Genomic DNA, 27,922 nt, shown 5'->3' with positions numbered 1-27,922 from the left:
TGACATCGCTCAGGTTTGGGGCTCTGATTTGGGGCTGTAGCTTTGTCCAGCTTGAGCAGGAGCAACACACATTCTCTAGGAAGGTTCAGATTCTTCTGACTCAGGAGGCCACAGAACAAACTGTGAGGTTCAGAGCAATAAAAAACAGGCTGTTATGAAAAAAATATGTTGACTGGACATAAACAGCTTCTAAAAACAGCTACAGCAATATTGAGTCATGTCCTTGAACATGATGTCAGTCCTTTCTGCAGAAAACCATCTTGAAATTTACAGGGAGGAATAAAGTGAGTGTTTTGGTTATTGTAAATGCTAAATGTAAACCATGGTGATGATAGCATACCTGATTTAATGATATATTCCAGCAAGCGGAAGGAATTCCGTAAGAATCACCTCTTTTTTTAATGTCATGTTTACATGTCATGAGTAGAATTTTCACTTAAAATTCTGATACTATGTCTTCTTCACAAAAACAAAGATAATACACTAATTGCTGCAGAAGAGACCAGTAAGATAAGAAATCAGAGGTGTAGTCTCATTTGAGAGATTTGCATTTTTATTATGTTAACAGGGGATTTTTCCATTTTATTTTCTGAGCATGGCATTATTCCAAGCAAGTGACTACTCAGTCAGGCCCTGGCTGATGAATTCGAGTGTTGCCTTGAAGCTTTAACTTGGGCATTGTATCATGTGCTTCTAAGTCAGAGCTTGCTTTCTTACCGAAGTGTTTACAAAGAACACCAAAGAAGGAGATCTGTCTTTGTGATCCTGTGTTGCGGAATATTAGCATTCATTCTTGAGTACCCAATGTTTAAATCAAATCCACTTTGTTCTTCTGTAGTTGCACAATTTTAAATGGATTAATAAGAACAGTTCCATTCATTGCAATTTGGTTTTCACAGATTATAAACAAGTTCTTGATCTGTTTGAGATTAACTTCAGCCAATTACATCTGAGTCACACATAAAGTTTAGCTAGAGCATCTCCAAGGTGGTATTAACAGTGTATTAACAGCCATGTTTCTGCTTTACAGGATGATGCTGATGTAGAATGGAAATTTGCAAGGGCTAAACTTTGGTTTTCTTACTTTGAAGAAGGCAGAACTCTTCCAGTACCCTTCAACTTAGTGCCAAGCCCAAAATCTTTGCTGTATCTCCTACTCAGAATCAAAAAATTGATTTCTAAACCATTTCTGTGCCAAAAGAAAAGCTTTCAGGAAGATGCAGAGATGAACAAGGTAATTGCATGGTGTGTATACTGACGGCTGATTTTAAAAGATAAATCCAATTTGAACTTTCTTTTTCTTGTTGACCTGTTTTTTCTGATGAATTTCTCTACATACTTAGTCTATACTGAAGTCAGTCATTATATATAGGCTGAAATTCTTACTTTATTTTTTAAATATAAATATCTGTCTACACCTGTAATTAGTCCAAAAATATTATTGTAAATTTACAGTTCTTCCTGCTTCCTGTCAAAAAATGAGAGAATAATTCAGGCCAGGAGAGACTTGAGAAGGTCTCTGGTCCAAGCCCCTGCTCACTGCAGGGTCACCTCAGATCAGCCCAGGTTGCTGAGGGCTTCATCCAGTCTGGCCTTGAAAACCTCCAGGGTTGAAGACTGAAAAACCTCTCTGGTCAGCATATGCCACAGCCTGACTGTCCCTCATGGGGAAGAAGTTGCTTCTTCTAGCTCTCATTTGGATTTGTCCATTGTCTCTCATGCTCCTGTCCTGCAGGACAATGAAGAGCCCAGCTCCATCTCCTCAGTGACCTCCCTGTACACACTGGGGGCTCCTGTTAGGTATGCCTGAAGCCATCTCTGCTTCAGGCTGAACAAGCTCAAATTCCCAGTGTTTCTTTGCAGGGCAGATGCTCCAGCCGCAAAGATCTTGGTGATGCTCTGAGCAGAGCTTGCTGCAGTGTTTTAATATCTTTCTCACCAACCCCCAAGTCTCCCAGGTCCTTTTCTGCAGAGCTGCTCCCCAGCCAGCCAGGCCCCAGCCTGTGTTGTTGAAAGAGTTGTTTCTTCCCATTTGTCCTTCATTGAATTCATAGGTTTCCTGACAGCCTCATCCTCCTGGATGGCATCCCTGTCCTCAAGACAGTCAGCTGTTGCCCACCAAATTTGGCTTTGTCTGCAAACTTGACAGGAGTGCACTTCAACACCTCTGACACCTGACTGTTGATAAAGATGTTTAAAAGGGCAAGTCCCAGGACAAGACCCCTGTCCAGCCCTCTAAGCCCAGCCATCCAGCCAGGATTTTGCCTGTCTAGTTGTCCACCCATCCAGACAGTAACATTCTAATTTGAGTACAAGAATACTCTAGGATACAGTGTTAAAACCCTTGCTAAAGTCAATGTAGGTGTCATCTCCAGCTCTCCCCTCACCTGCAAATCCAGTAAATTTATCTCAGAAGCCAATCTGGATGGTCAGACAGGTTTTAGTCTTCATAAACCCACACTTACTGTTCCCAGTCACCATCTGCTCTTCCATGTGCCCAGAAATGTGCTTCAAGAGGACTCAGTCCATTATTTTACCAGTTACCAAAGTGAGCTTGAGTGGCCTGTAGTTGCCCAGATCATTATTTTTGGCCTTTTTTGAAGATGAGTTTGGCATTTGTCTTTCACCAGCTTTTGGGGACCTTACCCAATCTCCATGATCTATTAAAAAAATGATAGTGTATTTGCAAGGACTTCATCTCTTCTGTTGACACTCATGGATGCAGCCCGTTAGGCCCAGTGAACTTGCCTGGGTCGAGTCCTCTCAAGTATCAACTGGCTTGACCCTCTTCCATGGCTGGTTGTTCTCCTCCTCCTCAAACCCCTTCACTAAGCACATAGGCCTTGCAAACTGTTGGTGAAGCACAAGGCAGAGAAGACATCATGTCTCTCAGCCTCACCCAGCTCTGCTGTCACTAAATCCCCTGCCCCACAGGCTCACATTTCCCTTTTTCATCCTTATACTGCTATTGTAGGAGTCAAAGCTCTTCTTACTGCCCTTGCAAATGTCAGCTTAAGGTGAGCTTTGGCTTTTCTTCCACCACCCTCACATGCCTGGGCCCAGTTTCTAAATTCCCCCTTTGTAGCCTGTCTCTGCTTGCACTGAGAATGCAGCTTGCTTTTATTTTAGAGTGGTCTGTTCTCTCTTATTTACATGACAAGTACAGTAAAAAGCGCTTGAGTTGATTCTTTGCTGTATCTCATGGACTTACTTAAAGAGTTTGTAGTCAGTCTGTTTTTCCTGCATTGTCTTGGTATAAATTAAATTAATTGCTTTAGGAGAACAGGGGGCATAGCACATGGTGTAAGATGGTATTGGAAGTGTAAAGACTAGCCTGGGTGTAACGCCTTAGAGAAGAAAAGCTTTGCAAGACAACTGATGAGATGTAGTAAATAGAAAGGTGAGCATACGGTAACATTCACATAAAAAAAGAAATGACAGATTTGTCATGGTGGCAGAATCAAATGTGTCATTTATGGAACTTTATAATTTGGAAGGATCTTTGTTAAAATACGCAGTAGTCTGAGCAGAGGCCTTCAAGGTTTGGAGTTCTTGAGTCTATAGTCAAGAGTCAGTAGACTGAGGGTCAGTAGAGAAATTACATGTATCTGTCAGCTCTCTGTCACCAATGTGACAAGCACTTTTTCCATCACAGGTGTCAGTTGAGGAGTAAAAAAGAAAAGAAAGTGGTTGCAATCCTAGAAGGAAAAGATGGAGCTGAAGGGGAAAATTTGCCTCTGACAAGCCTCTGCCTCTGGTTAAGTTCATAATAGTCTATAAAAACAAACATAGATATTACAAACACTGTCAAGATTGTTATTAACTTGAGATGTCTCATGTGCTACCAGTAATTTTTCTAGCATTTCACAGATCTCAGTTTTATTTGGGAAATCTAATCCTAATGTATTTAAGACCCAACAGAGGTGATGCTGCATTTGCTCAAGTTTTTGGTGACTCTGACATTTGCAAAACTTTTCATCAAGCTGCTTGATACAAATTGATTTCATTGCTTCCAAAAATGATAAAGTCATCACTGAAAAATTATTACTTCAAGGATATGTGTATAAACTTTAAATTGAGCAATGGTGAAAAACAAATAATCAAAGGATTTTTTCTTCCTAATTCACTTAATTTGTGACTATGAGAAGCACATAACTAAGTTAGAAGCTTATTTTTAATGACTTTTTAAAATGAAATTCATGTTCCCATAAAACAGGTATTCTTAAAAATCCCATTCTTGCACCCAAAGGAGTGAAGCTGGATTCTTACCATTCATTTCCAAAATTATACTCAAACTTAGCAATTCATATGGCTAGAAAGGTGCAAAGTGTAATAATTACCAGTTCTAGGTAAAACAGTTACAGTTGTGTCTGCTTTTACAGCCGTCCCTCTGAAAGAGAGCTGTGAGGATGCAGCCATGGTTTATCAGAATTTTTTCCTAGCCCTGAATTAATTTTTAGTCTTCAAATATTAATGCTTTCCACTTGATGCAGATTGTAGTATAATTAACACTAAATGAGATGCACTTACTCCCCAGCCAAAGAAGCTATAAAACTGCAAATCAAATTGAAAAAAAAAAAAAAAAAAAAAAAAAAAAAATCTTTTATGTTGGAAAACATAGAGCAGCTGAGTCATATCTATTAATTCTTCAGTTTTTGCAGCAGAGCAGTTGATATTGCCAGATGATTACATTTTTACTTACCTTTTGGACCACCACATACTGTGGAGCTGACTTTATCCGAATCTTAGAATAATCAGCATTGCTTAGAATGTCCTGAGTTGGAAGGACCCACAGAGATCAAGTCCAACTCCTGTCCCTGCACAGGACAACCCCACAGTTCACACCGTGTGTCTGAGGGCATTGTCCAGTCTCTTCTTTAACACTGTCAGGCTTGGGGCCGTGACACCTCCCTGGGGAGCCTGTTCCAGTGCTCCAGCACCCTCTGGGTGAAGAACCTTTTCTTAATGACCAATCTAAACCTCCCCTGGCACATCTTCCTGCCATTGCCTTGGGTTCTGTCATTGGTCACTAAAAAGATCAGTGTCTTCCCCTCCTCCTCCCCTTGTGAGGAAGCTGTAGCCGCCATGATATTTCCCCTTAGTCTCCTCTACTCCAGGCTGAACAAACCAAGTGATTTCAGCTGCTCCTCATACAGCTTCCACTCCAATCCCTTAACTGACTTTATAGTCCTCTTCTGGACACTCTCCGGTAGCTTTAGATCTTTTTTATCCTATGGCGCCCAGACCTGCACACAGTGCTCCAGGTGAGGCCACACCAGTGCAGAGCAGAGCGGACAATCACCTCCCTCAGCTGGGATAAGAAAAAGATTTGTTAAGACCAGACCCAGGACTTGGTGGCTGCGGCTGTGATAGTAAATGAAAGGTGACAGGGAGCTTAGCCAGTTCAGGAATGGCTTGCCCCTATTCATGTGGTAGCATTGCTGTAACCTATTACCCCCAGACCTTTCCAGTTGCCAAGCGGTGCCTCAGGAGAGAACCAGGTGCTCTGGTGCAAGTCCTACTTGGGAGGACACTAAAAGTTCACTGGTAAAAGACATTGCAGGGCAGTACCCAGAAATGTTAACACACGCTTGAGTTTACTGATTCAACCCCAGGCCATGGTTCTTTCTCCTGCAGAACCTGCATCTTCAGTACAAAAGCAGCAGCAGCACCAGGGTGAGTGTGAAGACAGGAACTAAGGCGTGAAGGGGGGAAGCAGCCAGCTCTGCTCTCATTACTGTTGGCAGAAAACAAAATCCCAGACGCTGCTCATGCTGAATGACGAGTGATTTATGTAGCTGTGTTCAAAATGTAGTTTGCCAGAAGCTACTTTCTTGAGACATACCTACATATAATAACAAAAGCTCTGAAGGTGTTTTCTTTCAAGCTGTTGATTAAAACCTGCAGATTTATTCTATTGCAGGCTAGAATTGGTGTTTTAAACATCAAGTGAACAAGAAACTCAAACCAAAAAAGGGGAGAAATAAATGAAGAAAAAGGAGAGTTTTAAAGAAACCTACTTTGAGTTTTATTCTAAATTGAAAAATTGCCTTGTGAATGAGAAATTTTATAGTTTAAGAGTCAGAGAACTTGTTCATCTTCCTGAGCTGAAAGCGTATTGTGGCAGATGACATATTTAAGCCTTTTTCTTAAAACATGGCCCTTCAGAATAGAAATAAGGAACAACTAATTATTGAAATAGTTTTAAACCCTCACTCAAATAATAATAAAAAAGTTAACTTTTACTTTCCTAGTATAAAACAACGTTTCTGAAATTTTCAAATTTCAACACATGAGGACAAACCAAGTTGTTTTCTGGGAACCCACAATTCTGGTTCAAGCATGTACAATTTACTGGCATTCCAAGTTGTCAGCTGCTTCTTAAAAGTGGATTTTAAGATGTTTAAAAAGTGCTACACAGAACAGCTAGACTGATTACATTACTGTTCTGATTTCATTTAATTTTAAATAATACTAGAAAATGAGAGAATGAGAAGCAAGTTTATAGAGGAAGGTGTTTTCTAAGAGCAACTCCAGGTATGCTGCATTTCTTCCTTTACAGAACACTCCTGGAGGAGATGTTTTTGTTTGTTTGGATTTATATCATTGTTTTATTTAAATTATATTTATTTTCCCCTCCAGTTACTCATGTGCAGATGTTCAATATGTATTAACTTAAAATTGTAGTTCAGTCATTAATGTGACAGGCTGAGTTTACTATAGTGGTAATTCTTGGGAGAGGAAGAAGCCATTGGTGTGAAGATTAAAGGGAGTTTAAAAATTTTGTGTAAAAATGAAGTTATAATGAAATCTTGGCCATCTCTGCCACCAAGTGGTCATTCAGCAATGTACAATACATGTTCTCTCCTTTTACTGTTACTCATAGGCAGATTTAATGAAGTTACACACTTCTGATTTACCTGCCGACTTTCAAGGTGCAGCCTGTAGTTAATTAGAAGTACATTATTCTGTTCAAAAAAAGCAGAGGGCTTTCCAAATTATTTCCACATTATCTCCAAAAAAAAAGTGCATTAGGAAACCAGGAGCTGAAAAAGCAGAGAGATTGTTTTTCTCTTTTAATCTAGTAGGAAAGGTGAGGGCCAAGAGAGTATTATTAGTTCTAAAATCCTAGAAGACATAGTGTTTAAACTATTGTGTAAACACAGATGCATAGTTTAAGACATTTAGATAAACTTCTGTTTTCTAAAACATATTCAAAACATTTAAGGTAGCTTTATTCAAGCAAGAAAAAGCAACACTAACTTGCCCTTTTTATACATCTTTAATGCCATTTCCATCCAAATTCAGGTTAACATGTTAGAGATAAATATTTATTATTTATAAATCTATTTATATATTGCATTATATCTCCTGTCATTGTTTTCACTTGGTCAAAGAAACATAGTCTGAATAGATATATAATGTTTTTAGAAGTATGTGTATATAGACCCACATATCTTTCTAAAGAAAACTCTGAATTCCAAATTCAGTGTCAATCTTATATTAATTGCAAATACGATCCCATGGGATCCAAGACACTGCCCGTGGTTTAAAACAGCAAAAATTTTACTGGACTATGTGTAATTACAGAGGACTGACTTTTTAGTGACAGTCCCACTTACTCCTCATCCAGATCAACCATTTTTTATTTTTCACTTTTTTATTTTTCTTGTACTACTACTCATTGAACTGGCCCCATGATCAATCTAATGTAAAATCATTTATTTTGGTTTGGTAGTTGCTCTTCATTCTTACTGCAGTCAAGTCACTCAGCTTGACTCTTAGTTCACCATTTTGTGATGCTTTAGTCCTTCTCAAAGATGTAAATCAGTAATGAAGCCTGCAAATTGCGTGCTTGGTGTGATGCCCTTTCCTTTCGGCATGTGTGGTAAAGAAGGTGCTACTCAGAAATGTCAGCTGATAATATTGTGGTCCCTGGCACGAACTGCATAACCAGTTACAATCAGCCATAAGTGCGAGTGAGGGGAGGAGCAAACTCCTCATCTATTTTGTGGTAGTGAAGGTCACATTAATTACAGACAAATGCTATGAAAGAAAGGGGCAATGGAGTCACCTCTCCTTCCTTGGCTTCTCCCACACCCTGCCCTGACTCTCCCTCCTCCATTGCCTACCAAGCTGCCTTCTCCTGAGGTGGAACCCCCTCCCGGGCACCCGAGGAGCAAGGGAAGGTCTGCAGGGATGTGGCTGCTCTGCTCTGGTCCCCTGGGCCTGTGAGGAGCAAGTGAGATGCAGAGTAAAGGGAGAAAACCTCCCAGTTCTTGCTTTCCAGCATCACAATCCGAAAGAGTTTGCTCCATCTCTTGTGATGAAATTCTGCACAGGTACGAGGACTTTACCACCGTAACTTAATACTCTCCAAATTGAGCTTAACAGTTAATGTTCATCATATGATATATGCATGAGCTAATTAAACCATATTGTTCTTCTGTTTAATTTGTACTATAAATAACATTTCCATTCCAGCTTGGACAAAGGAAGCAATCAAGTATAAGAAGTTCAAATGAAATTCACTTAAACAGTTTAAACAATCCTCCAAGGCAATACCAGGTAAAAACCAGTTTATTTTCAAACTGAATTAATAGAACTGGCAGACCGACAGCATAAGGACAGTTTTGAATTTATATTAAACAATATGAATCAAGAATAAATCCACAGACCTTGTATGTATCAGAAACAAATGCAGTGATTTAGATATTTGCAGTACAATCAAAGGGTGTTTTGTCCTCTCCTCTCCTCTCCTCTCCTCTCCTCTCCTCTCCTCTCCTCTCCTCTCCTCTCCTCTCCTCTCCTCTCCTCTCCTCTCCTCTCCTCTCCTCTCCTCTCCTCTCCTCTCCTCTCCTCTCCTCTCCTCTCCTCTCCTCTCCTCTCCTCTCCTCTCCTCTCCTCTCCTCTCCTCTCCTCTCCTCTCCTCTCCTCTCCTCTCCTCTCCTCTCCTCTCCTCTCCTCTCCTCTCCTCTCCTCTCCTCTCCTCTCCTCTCCTCTCCTCTCCTCTCCTCTCCTCTCCTCTCCTCTCCTCTCCTCTCCTCTCCTCTCCTCTCCTCTCCTCTCCTCTCCTCTCCTCTCCTCTCCTCTCCTCTCCCCTCCCCTCCCCTCCCCTCCTCTCCCCTCCCCTCCCCTCCCCTCCCCTCCCCTCCCCTCCCCTCCCCTCCCCTCCCCTCCCCTCCCCTCCCCTCCCCTCCCCTCCCCTCCCCTCCCCTCCCCTCCCCTCCCCTCCCCTCCCCTCCCCTCCCCTCCCCTCCTCTCCCTCTCCTCTCCCCTCCTCTCCCTCTCCTCTCCCTCTCCTCTCCCTCTCCTCTCCCATTCCTTCTGCTGAAGCAGCTCAGCTTATTGTGCCATGCCTCTATATTTTAATATCCCAAAGACTGCAAATATCTTTCAGCCTTTATGCTATCAATACAGTCTGTTTATTCTTTGCCTCTAAACAACTGCAGTGCATCTTTGTGCAGTTAAGTATAGAGACCCAGCACAGTCCACACAGAGCTCAGCTATTCTGGTCCAGAGGGTCCTCCTTTCCTCCCTGTAATACTACAGAGCAGGTAGAAAGGAACAAGCAAGAGCTACCTGGACAATAAAACAAGATCATCTGAGTGCAAAAGCAGAAACAAAACAAATAAGCCTTTTTAACCATAAGACAGGCTAGCTCTGCTTCACTCTTATACAGTGTCTGCACAAATCTACTCCAAAGCCTCCCTTTTCCACAGACAATTTCATTATGGCTCAGTGATAGATATTAAGATTACAAATTTATCCCTTGAACATGAGGATGTGTGGCTTTGTATTTGAAACATTCTTGGATTATTAGAATAAACAGTACAGCTGCTGATCTCGCAAGCTGTAACAATGGTCTGGAACCACTAATCTGGGATGTTTCACAACCACCTCTAGTCAGATCTGTTACTGTGGAGACAAAAGCAGACACATAAACCTTTTTTCTACCTTGTAGTGAAAGAGAAGCGTTATTGTGTTGTCATGGGTTACATCATATGAAAATATTAAACTGCAAGATAGGAAAATAGGTCCTCAAAGGTAATTAGATATCTTGTTCTAATTCAAGTAATTTGAACTAATGGGAGAATCAGGAGCAGAATTCATTTTTACTGGAAAGGTAAAATTTACATCTAAATTTACTGGCCTAGGTTCCTCTTGTTATTGGCAGATAGGGCAGTCATTCTAATGGTGTGATTTATTTGATCATTTTGAACTGTTTGAGATGAACTGTGCTCTCAGCTTTGCTTTTACTATCCATAAAGGGAATTAAAGGTAACTACCACAGATAGGCATATATACATAAGAAAATATCTGCATTTGATTACATGAGTCCTAGCTGAGATGCTTAAATGGCTCCGAATTATGGGTCCCATTTTCTCTAAGTCTGACATTGGGAGAAGATAACTAATCAAATATAATATAAAAATAGATTAACTGATGGCAAAAGGGTTTAGCAATTAAAACCACTAGTCAGGGTCATTATATCTGGTAGCAATAAAGGCTAGGGGGTTTCGCCAACATGGAGATCAAAGCAGCAACTGTATTAGTCATTTTCATAGACTCCAGTAGTAGGTTAAGCTTTGTGAATTATAACATTCATAAGGTGTTTTTATTTTTCTAACTTTCATGTACGTGTATGTGCAAAATCATTAAGTTTAGGTATCTACTGTAGATGAAAGCAGAGATTTTTGCATTATATTCATTTAACCGGGCAAGCCCTACACTGAAAAGTCTGAATGCAACAGAAGGTAACAGAGCTCATATTTTGAACTGTCACAGCAGTACTAGAAAGTCCAACTAAGGAAACATTTTTTTCTTTTTTCTCTGCAGAAAATAATGAAGCGTCTCATTAAAAGATATGTACTGAAAGCTCAGATAGATAAGGAAAGTGATGAAGTCAATGAAGGTGAGTATGTTGATGAATTGTATGTTTATCTCTAATCAGAGAATCAAAACAAACTAATTAAAGTGGTTACATATGCCACTTGAAAAAAAAAAAAGTTTCCAAAATACTTAATCCACTTGGCATGTTTACAAGTGCAAGATGTAAAATTAACATGAAATTGAAGTTAAGGAATGGATATGACGTTCTGTCTCTGCTGTGCCATCAGAAACTATCACTGATCTTATGACTTCTTGTGGAAAGTGTTGCTATATTTCTAGTAATGCTCATGCATTTCCCATGGTGAGGCTACATTTAATGGCAGCAGCTGGTATGGGGCACTCCCAAATGAATTCTCCCATGTGTGGGTATGTGTTCTTATTGGAGATTCATATATGGAGATACACATGCTTCAGCTTTTTTTTTTTGATGTGTGATTTATTAGCTGGAAACAGCTAGTGAATGTACTTCACATAAATGTTCTCACCTGTTTGCACCCCTCTGATACTGGAAAGACACTAAGTGTAGCAGGAAAAGGACTGCTCTCTTTTGGACAGTGAGAGGCTTTGCTGCTGGCCAGGAGGACTCAGGACCCCCTGATTTGCATTATCTGCAGAAAAGAATCTGGGGGTGTTGGTCGACAGCCAGCTGAACATGACGCAGCAATGCGCCCAGGTGGCCAAAAAGGCCAACAGCATCCTGGCTTGTATCAGGAATAGTGTGGCCAGCAGGACCAGGGAACTGATAATCGCACTGTACTCAGCACTAGTGAGGCCCCACCTTGAATCCTGTGTTCAGTTTTGGGCCCCTCACTACAGGAAAAACATTGAGGTGCTAGAGACAGTTCAGAGAAGGGCAACAAACTTGATGAGGAGCCTGGAGCACAAGTGTGATGAGGAGCAGCTGAGGGAACTGGGGCTGTTCAGCCTGGAGAAAAGGAGGCTGAGGGGAGACCTGATCGCTGTCTACAACTGCCTGAAAGGAGGTTGTAGCATGGAGGGGGTTGGTCTCTTCTCCCAAGTAGCAAGTGATAGAATGAGAGGAAATGGATTCAGTTGCACCAAGGAAGGTTCAGATTGGATATTAGGAAAAAATTTCTTCACAGAAAGGGTTGTGAAGCACTGGAACAGGCTGCCTACAGAAGTGGTGGAATCACCATTCCTGGAGGTGTTTAGAAGACATGCAGATGTGATGCTTAGGGACTTGGTTTAGTGGTGGACTTGGCAGTGCTAGATTAATGGTTGGACTTGATGATCTTAAAGGTTTTTTCCAACCTAAATGATACTAGGATTGTATGACCTGTCTTGCAGCAGAACAGCGGCTTCCATCTAACAGATCATTTGAGTTTTGTGAACTTATACGATCTCTCATACTTTTTTCTCATGCACATTTTCTGTTTCAACAAAGAAATACAGAGAGAACAGGTGATAACTGTGAGATATTTGATATGCTGGGGTTTTTTTCCCTTTGTTTCTTAATAGTGTGATCTTCCAATATCTGTTACAGGTGAACTGAAGGAAATTAAACAAGACATCTCAAGTCTCCGGTATGAACTCCTTGAGGAAAAATCTCAAAATTCTGAAGATCTGGCAGAACTTATACGGAAACTTGGGGAAAAACTGTCAATTAACTCTAAGGAAGAAGAAAGCAAGAGATAACCTGAATATTTAAGAAATGCAACAGAACATTAACGATTCACTTAAAGCCATATTTCTGTTTTTCTCAAGTCTAACATTTCTACAACAGATTCAGATATTAGATTATTCCAGTTCTTTATTGAAAAACACAGCAGCAAATCCTCTCAGTCTGCAGTCGGGAGGAGATACCACTTGAGTAAAGACATTTGTCTTTACCTGCTGAAGAAGAGTTAATTTGAGACTATTTTAATATTTAATTTATCTCCTTTAAAATTCCAATGGAATCTTGATAAGCCCAGTCATGAAAGATTAAAAGCATAAATCTAAACTTTTCCTACATTAACTGGTTGTTTTTGCAAATTTCCTTTTGTAGACATTCTTACATATATTTTAGTGAAGCAAAAGAGGAAAATTCCAGGCTTTTACATATTTATATCAAAAGCTATTTAATTTTTCAAGCATTCCCAACTGGCAAAAAAAAAAAAAAAAAAAAAAAAAAAGGTAGCTGCCTTTCTTAAAAATGTGCAGGATATTAAAGTAATTTATTTGAACATTTCCTTCAAGATGTAGATATCAGATTACTCAAAGCACTGTGTTATACTTTTCCCAACTTATCTCTGTCACTACTGAACTATCCTGAAAGATACCTCGGCTCCAGCGGGAGTTAGTGCATTAAGAAAGAAATATTTTTCACCAAGTTTATTGCAAAGCTATTGGTGAGGCCTGAAGAAAACGTCTTTAATCCAAAATAATTAATGCCTGAAGTTCTAATCTGTTGCAGCATTCCCAAGCTCTCCAGCTTCTATGTCTTGAACTAAAAGTAGCAAACTGCAGGGTAGGGATCTGAATGTAAAGCTGGTAACATGTTTATTTAAGATGGAAGAAACTAAAATGTTAGGTGCAACACTATTGAATTCTGGGAATTTCATGCATCGGCGACCATGTTTCTCCACAGTTAAACTTGTTTAAATCATTGAATTTTGTTCTGATCTATTCATAGCAAACAAAAACATGTTGTTCCAAAAGGTCATGACATTTCATCTTCTTTGGATTTGCATCCCTTCTCCTTTTTTTCCACCGGAGAAAGCTCAGCTCCTGTGCTGTATTCCTCCATGTCATCAGCAGAAGCCTCCAACACTTCCCCGTTGCTCACTGCAATGCTTGTTCTATGTCTCCTGTTTAACTGGAGAAGAGGTGGCCCATGCAATGTCTCTCTGATACTTGTGTGACTGGCCAGCTAATGTGTCTATGAAGGACAGTCAGCTGGTTTCAGGCTAAATTCCATTTAATTTTTCCCTCTGTTAATACAGTAATTTGGGTTTCTTTCTTGTGACAGTCACCAATTCTGGGATGAGTAGAAGCATGTATGACATTGGCGATCTCTGCTCTTTATCAAGCTTGGTTGAAATTAGTGAAAGGGCTGTAAAAAAATTCTGACAGGAACATCAAGATGTATAATGCACCTGTAGAAGCCTTGTATGTTTAGGAAACAAGGCTGAAAATGGATGGTCAGTAATTAATTTTAAATTACCTTTGTGAAACTAATTTATTGTGGAATGTATCAGAATGTTTCTGCCTCTCCCTTTTAGACTGAAGGTTTATTCTTATTTGGTTTAGACTCGTTTCTAGCTGAATTTACTGATAGTCCTGTTTAAAAAAGTGTAGGTGAAGTCACTGTATATTTTCAGGGAAAAATTAAATAGTATTAGAGCAGGTTTTGAAATCACATGAAGACAGGTGGAGGCGAGGGGCTGTGTCCTGCCTGGAGAGCAGTGGAAGCTCTGGAGGTCGGCCTGCCTCGGGGTGTTTGTTGTGATTTGGGGGAACCGCTCAGCCTCCTGCTTGGCCCATTAATCCAGCCAAACATGGAGCGTGTGGGACAATCTCTGTCCTGTGGGCCTCGGGTATAATGAACTCAGGGTTTAGAAATTTTAAAGCTTCTTCCTCTGAGGGAGGAGAAGTGAAATTTTGAAAGGTAATAGAGCAGTGTATGTTAAAACCACAGTGTGCTGGCCTGAAAAAACAATTAGCTGATTCCATAACTCACCTTTGATCGTGAGTAAGCATTACCTCACAACCTGCAGTGTTTCCTGCGGAGATCAACAGGGCGTGCTGCGGGCCCTGAGGTGACCCAGCTGGCTGCTCTTTGCAGAAACACTCGGGTTTCTGTGGCAGCCGTTGCGTGGAAAACAAAGGCACCTGTGGTGGCCTCGGGCTGGAAGGCAGCCTGACACTAACTTCACTGCCTTTCAGCTCCTGGATGGTTTCTGCCCATCTCCCCTGGCCAGGACTGGCCGCCCACCGATTTTGAGTTCCCGCTTGAGTATTTTGTGCCTGGTTTTCTGAAGCGGTGAGCACTTACTGCAGCTCCGTTGGGTGACCACGTTAGAGGCCATACTGCTCAAATCAGATCTTCTGTTGGTCGGAACTTGAGGTAATAAGGGCAGTCAAAGTTCACTTTCAGTAATCAAAAGTCTTTATTTCTGGTCATTGTAATGGACAATTTCAATCTGCGGTCTAGTGCTAGATGATGGTAAAAGCTTCAATCTCCATAAACCAAATGTGAGGAAATACATAAACACAGTTTAAGATCCAGGCACTTTTAAAGTGAGGATTTTTATTACAGAGGTAAAATGGACACTGTGAATTTGTTTAAGCCCAAATTTTGACTTATCTTAAAACTATAAGATCATAATGTATATATTGTATTTCATGAAGAAAATACATATGGATTTTTTTAATTCAATGAAGATATTTTATATGTAGTTATTACTCATGGAACAATTTGTTAAATATATTTGAAAAGGTCTATTGCTAAATGTAGTGTGACAAGCAATGTAGTATTTAAAATGAGCACAAAACCAAATATATTATTCTGATTAAAAAAATTAAATGCACCAGACTCAAAATACCTTTGTGATACATTGTATGAGCATGTTGGTTCTTCACTGGAAACATTTGGCTGCTCTAATTTGGAAGACAGCAGCAAGACAAATAACGGTAAAATACTTTAATTTGCTAGTAAGACTAGTACAAAAACAAAGTTTCACAGAGGGAGTAAAAGTCTTTTCATACTTGATTAGACTCAAGGACAAGTATTTTGTCTGCTGTGACTGTGACTGATACTAGATGTTTCAGAATATCTGTAGTAGGCAACAGATAACTTGTATCCTACATAGCTCTCCTTCTGGTTTCTGATAAGAAAAGACTGACATAACTTTAAGGAAGCATCTCCAGATTTTTTTGTGAATTATTAGAAAAACAAGATAGTCTTGCTTAGTTATTTCTTTAAAACTTATTGATTTTTGGAGCTCAGCAATTCACAGTTGCCACAGCAGCAGTTTTGACATCTAAACCAGACCTACTATGAAGAAATATTGGCTTTTAATTTTTTTTTCCCTGAATATTTCTTAAGCTTGAGTTATGAGACATGATGAGTATAATCTTTCATCTCTTAGGCATTTCCCTTTCTGTTAATACAAACATATTACACTAAAAAAATATAGAAGGACTTAAAAAATTTGGAACAGAAGAAAATGCAGCAAGAAAATCCCCAAATCAGCAAAGCTTTGCCCAAAGGTTTCTCTCACTGTTCTTGATGAAACTGAATCATGCTTAGCTATTGGGAAGAAGCTTTATGCATCATGGAAGACTGCAGATATTGGAGAGTAATACTGCAATGCAAGCTTCAGGTATTCAAGATTTACTGTAACAGGTCCAAGTGAGAGCTACAGGGTTTCAAATACAGATTTGGATATTCCAGCTTAAAACCTGCTGTCCTGTACCTTACTTGAGAGCATTGCCAAGCCAAGCCAATGAATCCTGTTGTGTTTAGAAGTAAAATCTACAAGTTCATCTGGTTTTAGATGCAGGCCATGAAGATGTCTGCATCTGAGCTCATCTAAACTTTCTTTATATTCAGTGGGTATAAACAAAGACCTGTCTTAAGGTTGACAAGTGTCCCAGGTGAGTTGTGTAGTAGAAGTAACCATTTCTCTTCAATTACTTTGAAGCAGCCACTGTAGCTGTTACCAATGTTTATAATGAAGTGTGAAGAGTCCCACCTTGCAGAAATGAGAGCTGCAGTGCCATAAGCCATCATAAATTCTCGTCTGCTTGGAAGCATTTGAACCAATGAGGCCAGTCATTGAGAGGGGCAGGATCTGACCAGTCTCCAGAAGAATCCAGCCCATCCACCAGAGATGATGAATGATCCATCACTGAGATGGATCATGGACTGGCTGGATGGCAGAGCTCAGAGGGTGCAAAGTCCATTTGGAGGCCTGTAGTTAGTGGGAGCTCCACAGGGTCCAGTGTTAGGTCCAGTCCTGTTCAACCTGTTCCTCAGTGACCTGGATAAAGAGACTGAGTGCACCCTCAGCAAGTTTGCTGATGATACCAAACTGGGAGGAAGGGCTGACACACCAGATGACTGTGCTGTCATTCAGTGAGACCTGGACAGGCTGGAGGACTGGGCAGAGAAGAACCTGATGAAATTCAACAAGGGCAAGTGTAGAGTCCTGGACCTGGGAAGAAATAACATCGGGAACCTGTACAGGTCAAGGGATGACCTCCTGGAAAGCAGTGTTGTGGAGAAGGACCTGGTAGTTCTTTTTGACCACAGCACGGCCATTATTCAGCAATGTGCCCCAGTGGCCAAGAGGGCCAATGGAACCTGGAATACATTAAGAAAAGTGACCAGCATGTTGAGGGAGATAATCCTGCCCCTCTACTCTGCCCTGGTGAGACCACATCTGGAATAGTGTGTTCAGTTCTGGGCTCCTCAGTTTAAGAAGGACAAGGAATTACTGGAGGGAGTCCTGCAGAGAGCTACAAAGATGATTAGGGGCCTCGAGCATCTTTCTTACGAGGAGAGACTGAGAGAGCTGGGTCTGTTCAGCGTGGAGAAGCTGAGAGGGGATCTTATTTACACTTATAAATATCTGAAGGGTGGGTATCAGGAGGATGAGACCAGACTTTCTTCTTTGGTGCCTAATGAGAGGCTGAGGAGCAACAGGCACAAACCAGGGCATAGGGAGGATCCATCTGAGTGTGAGCAGAAACTACTTTGAGGGTGCCCGAGCACTGGAACAGGCTGCCCAGAGAGGCTGTGGAGTCTCCCCTGGACACGTTCAAAACCAACCTGGGTGCGTTCCTGTGCGATCCGCTCTGGTGATCCTGCTGTAGCAGGTGGGTTGGACTAGATGATCTCCAGAGGTCCTTTCCAACTGTAACCACTCTGTGATTCTGTGATCACTATTACCCCACAAAAAATGCAGAAGTATGGTGAATCAGACAGTAGAGAAGAGAGCAGACAAATAGGGAGAGTTGAGTGTGGTGACACTGGAAGAAATAAAGAAAAATGAGAAAGAATAGGAGAGATTCTTGTAAATATCCCAAAGAAATCTATTACACATTATTCATACTGGAGTTTGCTTCATTGAAGAAAGTATTTGCAACATGGTGATTAGGTATAAGTATTTTCTGACTGAATTTCACTTTGCCAGAACCTGAGAAAGGAAATGGAATGGGGGAAGTTAGATACCATTAACACCAAGCTGCTACATTTCAGAGGAGGCGAGGCTCCAAGAGGACAGGGCAAAGATCAGAGCAGCCTCTGCTGTCAGAAAGACAAATATTGTTTATTGAGAGAATGGCAGATGACACTGTGCTCTGGAGAAAAGTATTAAACACTATCAGTGGAGGGAAAGGCTGGAGGCTTTCTAGGTGGCACCACAGCTGGGGTGGAACATAGTAACTCCTCTGGGAGAAAACATGAACAACAGCGAACCACTGTGACACCTCAAGGGACTGCATCCAACATCTGTGCGTTAAAATAAAGCCACACTACAAGCCTAGAAGTGGCAAGCAAGTGGCTAAAAATGTGCAAAGTCTCCTAATGCTGCAGAGGAGTGAGGAAAGCATAAAGATCATGGAGCTGATATCTGAAACCAGCTTTCCCTTTCCTCACTCAGCATCTGCAGTGCATGAGATGAGCTCTCAGACACAGGTGAGGTTCTTACTGCACATCCCTGGCCCAGCCCTGGGGCCGTCTCTCTCCTGTGCACTTAGAGAGGGTGTCCCCTCTCTGGAGCATCCTACAGCAGCCAGGAGGAAGGGGTGTTGAGGTGCAGAGGAGTCGGACTGGAGGATTTCTGCTTCTGTCTTCTCTGTCTTCTGCTTCTGCATCCTACAGCAGCCAGGAGGAAGGGGTGTTGAGGTGGAAAGCAGGAGGACTGGAGGATTTCTGCTTCTGTCTTCTCTTTGACTGATGGTGAAAACTTGAAATCTTATCCCTGATTTGTGTGCTTTAATTGTCTTCTGAACAGTGGACAACTAGTTCGTACTTGGTTTACTGAATGGCAGATGCTTTTTCCAGGATGGACAAAGTGATTGGAGAGCTCCAGAAAGTAGTCTGCACTCTCCAGTGTACAGAGGGATCCAGCTCACATTTTCCACTAAGTGCATGATTAAGTTTGATGATGTAGGCAAAGGGAACATTTCAGATTTCATTAAAGCTCCTGTTTCAGCTTGAACACAGTTACCCAAGAGATTTCTCCTGCTTTAAATATCTGCTGTGTATGTCAGCGGTAATGAGAATGACTGTGGTTCTCCAGTTGAGGCTGGTGTAGCTCTGTGTGCCTGGAAAAGCAGGTGAGGAAGTTAGAGGCAGGTGAGGAAGCTGATGAGGCTTTCTACAGACAGCTGGAAGCAGCCTCACAATCACATGCCCTGGTTCTCACGGCAGACTTCACTGACCCTGACATCTGCTGGATGGGCAACACAGCTGAGCACGCGCAGTCCAGGAGATTTCTACAGATCATTGATGACAACTCCTTGACACAGGTGGTGGAGGAGCTGACGAGGAGAGGTGTGCTGCTGGACCTTGTCCTAACAAACTAAGAAGTGGTTGGAGATGTGAAGGTTGGAGGCAGCCTCAGCTGCAGCAGCTGTGAGGTGGTGGATTCAGGATCCTGCATGAAGGAAGCAAGGTAATAAGTAGGACTGAAACCTGGGAGTTCAGCAGGGGGAATTTTGGCCTCTTCAAGGTCCTGCTTGGAAGAATCCCACGGGATAGGGCTCTAGAAGGCAGCAGGGTCCAAGAGAGCTGGTTAATATTCAGACAGCACTTCCTCCAGGCTCAAGACCAATGCATCCCTGTGAGCAAGAAATCAAGTAAAGGGAGTAGGAGGCCAGCATAGAAGAGTAAGGACCTCCTGTCCTGATATCCTTCACTGATAAGGTCTCCTGCCTAGTGGATGATGGGAAAGCATGATGGGATGTGGTTGTTCTGCATTTCAGTATGGCTTTTGATACTGTCTCTCACAGTAGACTGCTGGACAAGTTGTCAAACTGAGATCACCAGGTACTGGCCAGTCAGCAGTGGTGTTCCTCATGGCTCAATTCTAGGGCCAGTTTGGCTCAATATTTTTATCAAGAATCTGGGTGCAGGAGTTGAATGCACCATTAGCAAGTTGTCTGATGATACTAAGCTGGGAGCTGCTGTTGACTCTCTCAAGGGACAAGAGACATCATAAAGGGATCAGGAATGCTCCAAAGTTGATATTAGGAAACATTTCTTTACTGAGAGAGCAGTCAAACATTGGAACAGGCTTAAAGAGCTGGTTGATGCCTCATGCCTATCAGTGTTTAAGAGGCTTTAGGAAAGTGCTCTTAATAATGTGCTTGAACTCTTGGTCAAAAACTGCTGGCAAGCACTGTGGCACAAAAGGTCCTGGGGTCCTGGTGGACATCCATTTGAGCAGGAGGCAGCAAGATGCCCCAAGGCGGAGGTGAGTGGTGCCCTGGGCTGCATGGGGCAAAGCGTTGGCAGCAGCTGGAGGGAGGTGACCCTTCCCCCTGCTCAGCGCTGCTGAGGCCAGGCCTGCAGTGCTGTGCCCAGCTCTGGGCTCCCCAGGACGAGAGAGACGTGGGCAAAGTGGGGAGAGCCCCCAGTGCCCCTCCCCCACCAGGGCGGTTAGAATGCGACGCTGTGTTGACCCGGCGCTGGCCCGGCAACGGTTCTGTGCCAACACGGAGCGGCAGGGGCGAGAGCGCAGCTCTCGTCCAGCAGCACTACTGGCACTGGGACGCGCTCTGGGAGCTTGTCTCCAGCCTCCTGGGAGGTGTCTTGAGCCCCACCAGTGTGTCCCACGGACATTTTCTACTGTTCTCGTCGGGATGGGCCAGGTGAACTGCTGCCGTGGCTCCAGGTAGGTTCCCCCCAGAGCTCAGGGGTACCCTGGCACAACCAGACCCTGCAGCAGCCGCTTTTCTCATGCCCAACACCGTTTGCTCTGCAGGGTCGAACCTGAGCCCGTGCAGCAGTGCGTGCCCGTCCCGGCATCTCGCGAGCCACTGCTCCGGCAGCGCGTGCGGGTGACCCAGGGCCGTGTGACGAGGAAGAGGGACCTCCTCCTCTTCAGCGACACCTTGGTCATCGCCAAACCCCAGTAAGACTGGCAGAGCCCAACTGCCTTTCCTCCCAAGCCCTGGCCCTGGCACCAGGGCAGGGACACCCCAGGAGCAGCCCCAAGCCCCCAGCACCCTGGTGCTGGATGCTCCCACCCGTGGCTGTGCCCATGGCAGGGAGATGCCAGAGGGGAGCCAAGGGGCTCGGCCACCTCCGGTCACTCCCTGCCGCTCCTCTCTGCAGACGTGGCAGCGCCCCGCGCCCGCAGCTCTGCCTGTCCCTGGGCCAGCTGAGGGTGCTCAGCAGTGGGACGGGGGCAGCCGGCGATGGCGCAGAGGAGGAGGATGGCAAGCACACCACCTCGCTTGTCCTCGTCTGGCCCTGCGGCTTTTGTGTCATCACTTTCCGGTGAGTCTCGGTGCCACGTCCCACGGCAGGCCTGGGCAGCTCCCCTGTCCTGCCCCATGGGGCTTCATCCTGATTCTGTGGCCACCCCCACGGGGCAGGGCTGTGCCGGCACCTGCCTCTGCCCACAGGCTGGGGAGCAGCGGCACTCAGGCTGTTTCTCCTCTCTTTCTGCAGCTGCCGGGCAGTGAAGGAGCTGTGGGTCAGCGCGCTCCTTGGGTAAGCCCAGCTGTGCCCAGCCAGCACCTGCCCAGCCCCGTCTTCAGCACCGCCACTGCTCTCCGCTCCACTGCCGGGTGGTACCCGGCTGCTCTGGGGCAGCGTGGAAGTGCTCCAAGTGCTGGTAGGGAGGGAAAAGGTGGGTTGGGTGTCACGGAGCTCTTCTTTTTCCTCTTCCCCATGCACAGACCACCAGAAGGAGTGGAGGGAGCCCGGGTTACCCAAATGCCCTCCTTCAAGCAGCTGCTGAAGGAGCTGAGGGGCCGCAACGCTGTGAGTGTCCCTCCTGGCTCTGCTCTGTCCCCAGAGGCTGCTCCAGCCCAGCACCAGGTGCATCGCTTCTCACCTTCTGCTCTTTTCCCCTTGCCCAGGCCATGACACTGCACGCCAGCAGCCTGGACAGGCTGGTGGAGAGCCAGGCAAAGGTGAGGATCGCTGGGGGTGCAGTCTCGTTGGTGGTGAGAACAGCGGTTTGGTGAACACAGAGCATTTCTTGCAGGCTGGTGCAGAGGAGCGGCCACCACCTGTTGTCCCATCTGGCAGCGAAGGTGGAGTTGGCCACTTGGCTGGTGAGTCTGGGGAAGATGGGGGCAGGACGGCCCTTCTGTCCTCGTCTGTCAAACAGGCACCGGTGCTGCACTGGGACTGCTGCTGCCTTACCTGCACGGCATGTCTGTCCCCATTGCTCAGTGGCAGGGGAGACCTAAGTCCCTGAGTTGTTTTTCTCCCAAGTGATGCTTTTCCCCTTCGTGTGGTGGTGGGGTGACAGCACTGAGATGGTCAAGGAGAGCTCGCCTCTCACATCTCCTCAATGGCTCTTTGCTCTCTTCTCCTCGGCAGCAGGTGGGACGCCCGGGTGGAGGAGGTGGCTGCCCTGGCCCTTTGGGCAGCGAGGGACCCCATCTGCTGCAGAGGCTGCCGAGCCATCAGGCTTTGGCCACAGGGGGCTTCTGTTTGGCCGGCCCCTGGCAGCTCTCTGCAGCCAGGACGGCACACTGCCTCAGCCCATCCAGGTAAGCAAGCCTGGCCAGGGGCTCCTCATCCCGCTGGCTCCTCTGGAAGTGCACTGTCCCGACCAGAGAGAACGCAGATGGATCTAGGGGACAAAGCTGGCTCCAGCCCAGCAATGTCCTCCTCTGTCCCGCAGGACCTGCTGGCTCTCCTGCAGGAGCACGGCCCGTCCACGGAGGGGATCTTCCGGCTGGCGGCCGGCGAGCGCGCCTCCCGGGAGCTGCGGGAGGCCCTGGACAGCGGCGCCCCGGTCCAGCTGGAAAGCCAGCCGGTGCACCTCCTGGCCGCCATCCTGAAGGTGAACCCTGCTGACATGGAGCCCGGCAGCTCCCGGCTCTGGCCGTGCTGACGGGCACCTGCCACAGCAGGAGCCCAAACCCAGGAGCTGCTGCTCAGCCCAAGCGCTGGGCTGGGGATGCTGCCTGTGCTGCCGGCGGCAGTGGGCACAGCCTGACCCGCAGCCCTTGCCATTGCAGGAGTTCCTGCGCAAGATCCCCTCCAAGCTCCTCCAGAACGAGCTCTATGAGGACTGGATGAGCGCCCTGCAGAAGACCAGCAGGCAGGAGAGGCTGGCGGGGCTGAAGGAGTAAGTGTGGCCAGCAGCCTGTCGCTGCACAGGCACTGCCAGAGCCCCAAACTTGCCTGCAAAGCCACAGGCTGCCTGAAAGAGCCGTGTTTCTGCCAGACACCTCTTGAGGCTGTGGGGTCAGGTTTTGGGGGAAAGTGGCACAGAGGAGCATTTCTCTCCTTGGGGCAATGCTTGCAGACATTGGGGGTTGCTCCATGAAGGGACTGTGGTGAGAAGGGCAGGCAGGGAGAGAGGTGGCCATATCTCAGACAAGACAGTCCCTCTGCTGTGGACCAGGCATGGCTGGGGAGCCTTCCCTCAGGCGGGCTAGGCTGGGATCAGCCTGGGAGACCTATGTTGACAGCGTTTCCTTTATTAATGTTGTGTTCCTGTTCCTGCAGGGTGGCCAGCAAGCTCCCCACAGCCAACCTCCTCCTCCTCAAGCAGCTGCTCACCCTGCTGCACACCATCAGCAGCAACACCTGCACCAGCAGGATGACCACTGCCAACCTGGCCATCTGCGTGGGGCCGAACCTCCTCAGCCCACCCGAGGAGGACTCGCTGCCCCTGGACGTCCTGGTGCAGGTGACAGGGAAGGTACGCTGTGTTTGAAGGCCGGTTGCAGCCTGCCGGGCCCCCGGAGCTGCAGCTTTGCAGTGAAGTGAGGGTCAGGAGTGGGAAGGGCTGTCTGACCCATTTTCAGCCACCGGGCTGGAAACCAATGGTTTGCTGCTGCGTGCAGGTGACGCAGCTGGTGCAGTTCCTCATTGAACACCAGGAGGAACTGTTTGAGGAGGAGGAGGAGGATGGGCTTGCCCGTGCTTCAGCAGAGGAGTTGCCAGCAGTGGAGGCAGAAGCAGAATCCCCAGAGGTATGCCAGGGCCACAAACAGTGTGACAGAAAAGCCTCCCCCCTCAGAAGGTGGGACTGCTGCCACAGGGACAAACAAGGTCATCCACCAGCCTGCAGCTCTGCAGAAGTGCAGAATAAGGCTGATGCAGGTTGGTCATTGCACTTTGTGTGGTGATCCCACCAGAACTGGCACCGCTGAGCTGAGCAAACCCTTCCAAGGGCTGTGCCTTTCAGAGCTGAGGTGAATATTGGGCAGGTGGTTCCCTGCCACCTCTTCACTTCCACATTTCCATTGCAGGAGCCTCCAGTCACTCTGGAAAGCGAACACCTGATGAGCTCCTCTGGGGAGAGCAGGTAACGTGAGCTAGATTTGATGAAGGGCAGAATGGATTCACGTTGCTAATGGCTTTACCCGTCTAACAATACTATTGGATGGAAAGGTTGCCAGGCTCTTCACAAGAAGGCCGAAAGAGAAAAGCAGCGTGTGAAGAGCAGCGTGATGGGCAACCAGAGCGCAAGAGAAGCAAGCTGGCAACAGAGCTCTGAGGCTGGGCATCTAAGGAAATCCAAGCAGGCAAGAAGAACGAGGAGCCCAGGTGTGTAGCAGACTCTGCTGACCATCTTTCAAACCTCTGCCAAAGACAAAGCAGGGAGTTGTTGCAAGTAGCTGTAGACACTGAAATACTTCTTAGAAAGCTCGGTTTTCCCCTGAAATAATGGAAGGAAGTGAAAACCAGACAATAAAAAAGCAGCGTGATTTCCTTTACACCTGGGTTTCTAGCAAGGGACAGCGAGGGATGCTGCTACTTGGTTTTTGGTAAGTACATCCCAGCTCCCCAGGGGCTCCCTGCCGAGCCCCACTGCCTGGCCAAGGGGCGCTGCACATCTCTGACAACTTGCTGTGTCCTGAGGGTATCGCATGTGCTGAGAAGGGGTCAAAACAACACCCAAGTCACTGACCCCTTTTTCATTGGACTTCCCAAAGCATGGGGGATAAAGTCACAACTGTTCCTGCCTCCGTGGTTTGATCAGCACTTTCTCTCACTGTCCTTGTAGGTGGAGATCTATTTCGGCTGCTTGGATTTCCTGGATGAGCTCTGACACCTGGGCTTCGAGGGCCATGATCCAGCGCCAGCACCACCTCGGCGGAGGCGAGGACAGAGACACCGTGCCCTCCTGCTCTAGCCGGCACATTCCACCTGTGCACCGCTAACCAGAGCAGCCCCCATGGCCCCCAGACCCATCCCAGCCCTCGCAGGAGGCCCTGCTGGCTCACCCATCAGCTCCATGAGCAAACACTCACCAGCTGTCACCTGTCCCCAAGGGCAGAACTGGCATGTGAACTTTGGGTTACACGGAGCATGTTAGCATGGTGGTGCATATCATCTGCGAGGGACACGAGGGATGTGCTGGACAGTGTGTTCCATCACATAAAACCTCCGTGTTTTATCTCCAACTCCTCATTCTTGGCAGACCGATGCTGAACCAACTTGTTCCATCCAAGAAGGGAGCACCCATTGCTGCTCTGTGGCCAGTGCAAGTTCTTGTCTGCAGCACACAGCAGAATGCCCTTTCTTAGCATTGTTGCTCACACATGACTGGCTTGCAGTTTCCACAGGGTGAATCAGCTACATAAAATATCCCTTTCTTGCTTCTTCGGCAGATCAGCCCGCTCTGGACTGAAGCAAACACCCTCCTTTCTGTCAGTCACCACCAGGGTATTGAAAGCAGCTTTTCCAAAATCTGCAAATACTTGAATAGTCTCTGTTGTTTTGATCCTTGAGCCCTGTGTGATGTCTAATGGGGTCGAGCTTCTTTCAGAAGAAAAAATACAAGTGCCAGCCACAACAGGGGCAAGAATGGCAGGGCTGATCTGCAGGTCTTGCAATGATGTTGCAGGAATCAGCAAAGCATGGAAATTCCGGTGCAGCTCACCCAGCTGGCATTTGAAGTCTTTCAGATGCAGTGTCATCTATTCTTCATGGGCAAAGCCTCACTTGATACTCTCAGCAATCACTGCCCTAAGTAATTACACTCCTAACTGCTGCGAGCTCTGCACTGTGGCAAAACCAAGGGGATTTGGGAAAAAAAAAAAAAAAAAAAAAAAAAAAGAAAAAATAACCCCAAAATACCTTTTGAAAACAAACAAGAAATAAACAAGAAATCCCTGTGCACTCAAAAGGAAGAAAGCCAGATCTCTAGACCTTAGTGTGGTTTTTCTTACCATTTACCTGTCTCTGTGGTTAACTGAGAACTGCAGATGAGTGTTTTGTCCAAAGTTACTACTGGGAGTCAATGGTGCAATTGTACACACAGTTGTATATTTGCTAGGGCTTTATGCAGACTTAGAGCCTCTGCTGAAACACTGTAATACAAAGTTGTACATACCACGGATGTCCCAGTGTATATTGGGACACTTTAGAGAAAAAAGATGATTTAAATGTCGCTAGGACATGACTGCAGGCAACCCAGCCATCTGCAAAGAATGCCGTCTCAGATCGGAGTACTGACAGAGTGATTTGTTTGTAATTGGACTGAATGACCGATCCGCGCCTCCTCCCCTTGCCTTTGCTGGGATACATTGTATGGACTGGTTGCACTTTTGAGCGTTCCTTCATATGCATGTCCTTCTAAAATTTCTTACTATTTGTTTACAGAAATAAAGTGTCAAATGTATAACTGTCCATTCTCAGTATTTGGATGAGTCCTTTGCCTTCCCTTTCTATTTCTTGATCCTTCAAATGTCACCCCAATATTTGCTCTGAACTGCCCTAACTACAAAAACCTGTGTGGAGAATGCTCCCACTGGGGCTCAGCTATGGGGATACAGCACACAGACCTCCTTGGCGGAAGGGGAACTAAAACTCGTGTGGGATTTGGATCACTCTGTCTTTGGTGTCTATGTTTGGACTCAGTGTCAACATAGTCATTACAGTGAGTGGATCTCAAGGGCTTGATGCACATTCCTGTGTGATCTGCTCTAGGTGAAGCTGCTGTAGCAGGTGGGATGGACTAGATGATCTCCAAAGGTCCTTTCCAAGCGTAACCATGCTGTGATTCTGTGATCACCATTACCCCACAAAAAATCCAGAAATATGGTGAATCAGACAGTATGTGGATATCAAGGGCTTGATGCAGTAGCCTACCCCTGGGCATCATTTGGGAATGATGTGAGATTCTACAGGTTTCTGGTTTCTGATTCTACTCTGGTTTCTGGCTGTCCCCTCACAATGGAAATACTATCTATAGTTTCTCTTGCACATTAGGAGTCCAAAATGTATGAGTAAGGAGTTTCTTTCAAAACTCAGATGGAAGAAGGATGTTTCTGTCATGTGGGGAGTTACTGAATACCGCCTTTGCTTCTGTCTTTACTGTTAAGACTGTCCCTTAGGAATTCTCAGGGCAACAAGAAAGACCCAGGGAACTACGGGCCAGTCAGCCTCACCTCCAGCCTTGGAAAGGTGATTGAACAACTCATTCTGGACATCGTCTCCAAGCATGTGCAGGAAAAGAAGGTGATCAGGAGCAGTCAGCATGGATGCACCAAGGAGAAATCATATTTGACCAAACCGATAGCTTTCTGTGGTGGTATGACTGGCTTGGTAGATGAGGGATGTGTCAGTTGTACGTCCTCCTGATATCTGGAGCCTTCAATGGGGCAGCTGATAGGTTTTTGGCATATTTTGTGCCCCATTGTGCCTTTGTCCCTGTACACACGTAGGATGCTGCTGACAGTCATGTCCTCCCCAACCCTGGGCAGGGTGATTTCACCTCCCCCCAGCTGTGGGGCAGGATGGCTTAGACAGGATCATCAACAAGGGAGGTGCTCAGAGAAGTTGAGAAGCTTCTGGACCATATGACAATGCCCATAGCCAGATCTGACCAGGCTAGAAAACCAGGTCCCTGCTGAAGATCCCCTTGGAGTG

General features: G+C 45.5%; 2 protein-coding genes across 2 annotated transcripts in view; both read left to right on the top strand.

Annotated features, from left to right (window-relative positions):
- TRPC6 (transient receptor potential cation channel subfamily C member 6) overlaps positions 1-15,455 on the top strand; it is a 99,976-nt gene extending 84,521 nt beyond the window's left edge. The window contains exons 9-12 of the mRNA XM_065044461.1: positions 1,031-1,234; positions 8,485-8,568; positions 10,840-10,915; positions 12,398-15,455. Coding sequence (XP_064900533.1) covers positions 1,031-1,234; positions 8,485-8,568; positions 10,840-10,915; positions 12,398-12,549 — 516 coding nt within the window. The 3' untranslated portion in view covers positions 12,550-15,455. The remainder of the gene's footprint in view (positions 1-1,030; positions 1,235-8,484; positions 8,569-10,839; positions 10,916-12,397) is intronic.
- A 6,290-nt stretch (positions 15,456-21,745) lies between these two features.
- On the top strand, positions 21,746-25,209 carry LOC110358099 (T-cell activation Rho GTPase-activating protein-like). Its single transcript, XM_065049829.1, has 10 exons — positions 21,746-21,838; positions 21,937-21,990; positions 22,065-22,134; positions 22,406-22,578; positions 22,713-22,874; positions 23,053-23,162; positions 23,546-23,741; positions 23,887-24,015; positions 24,295-24,350; positions 25,053-25,209. The coding sequence occupies exons 1-10, from the start codon at positions 21,746-21,748 to the stop codon at positions 25,207-25,209; spliced, it is 1,200 nt and encodes a 399-aa protein (XP_064905901.1).
- Positions 25,210-27,922: the final 2,713 nt, after the last annotated feature.

Source organism: Columba livia, chromosome 1 (genome assembly GCF_036013475.1).
Source record: "Columba livia isolate bColLiv1 breed racing homer chromosome 1, bColLiv1.pat.W.v2, whole genome shotgun sequence".
NCBI classification, from domain to species: domain Eukaryota; kingdom Metazoa; phylum Chordata; class Aves; order Columbiformes; family Columbidae; genus Columba; species Columba livia.
Note: the sequence above shows the minus strand (reverse complement) of the source record. Positions and strands in the feature narration are given on the sequence as shown.

Bases quoted from the DNA above. Each gene is read 5' to 3' on its own strand.
- LOC110358099 (XM_065049829.1), top strand. From the start codon at position 21,746: ATGCACAGACCACCAGAAGGAGTGGAGGGAGCCCGGGTTACCCAAATG. The intron at 21,839-21,936 runs GTGAGTGTCCCT...CCCCTTGCCCAG, and splicing joins AGCTGAGGGGCCGCAACGCT to GCCATGACACTGCACGCCAG. The intron at 22,135-22,405 runs GTGAGTCTGGGG...TCTCCTCGGCAG, and splicing joins TGGAGTTGGCCACTTGGCTG to CAGGTGGGACGCCCGGGTGG.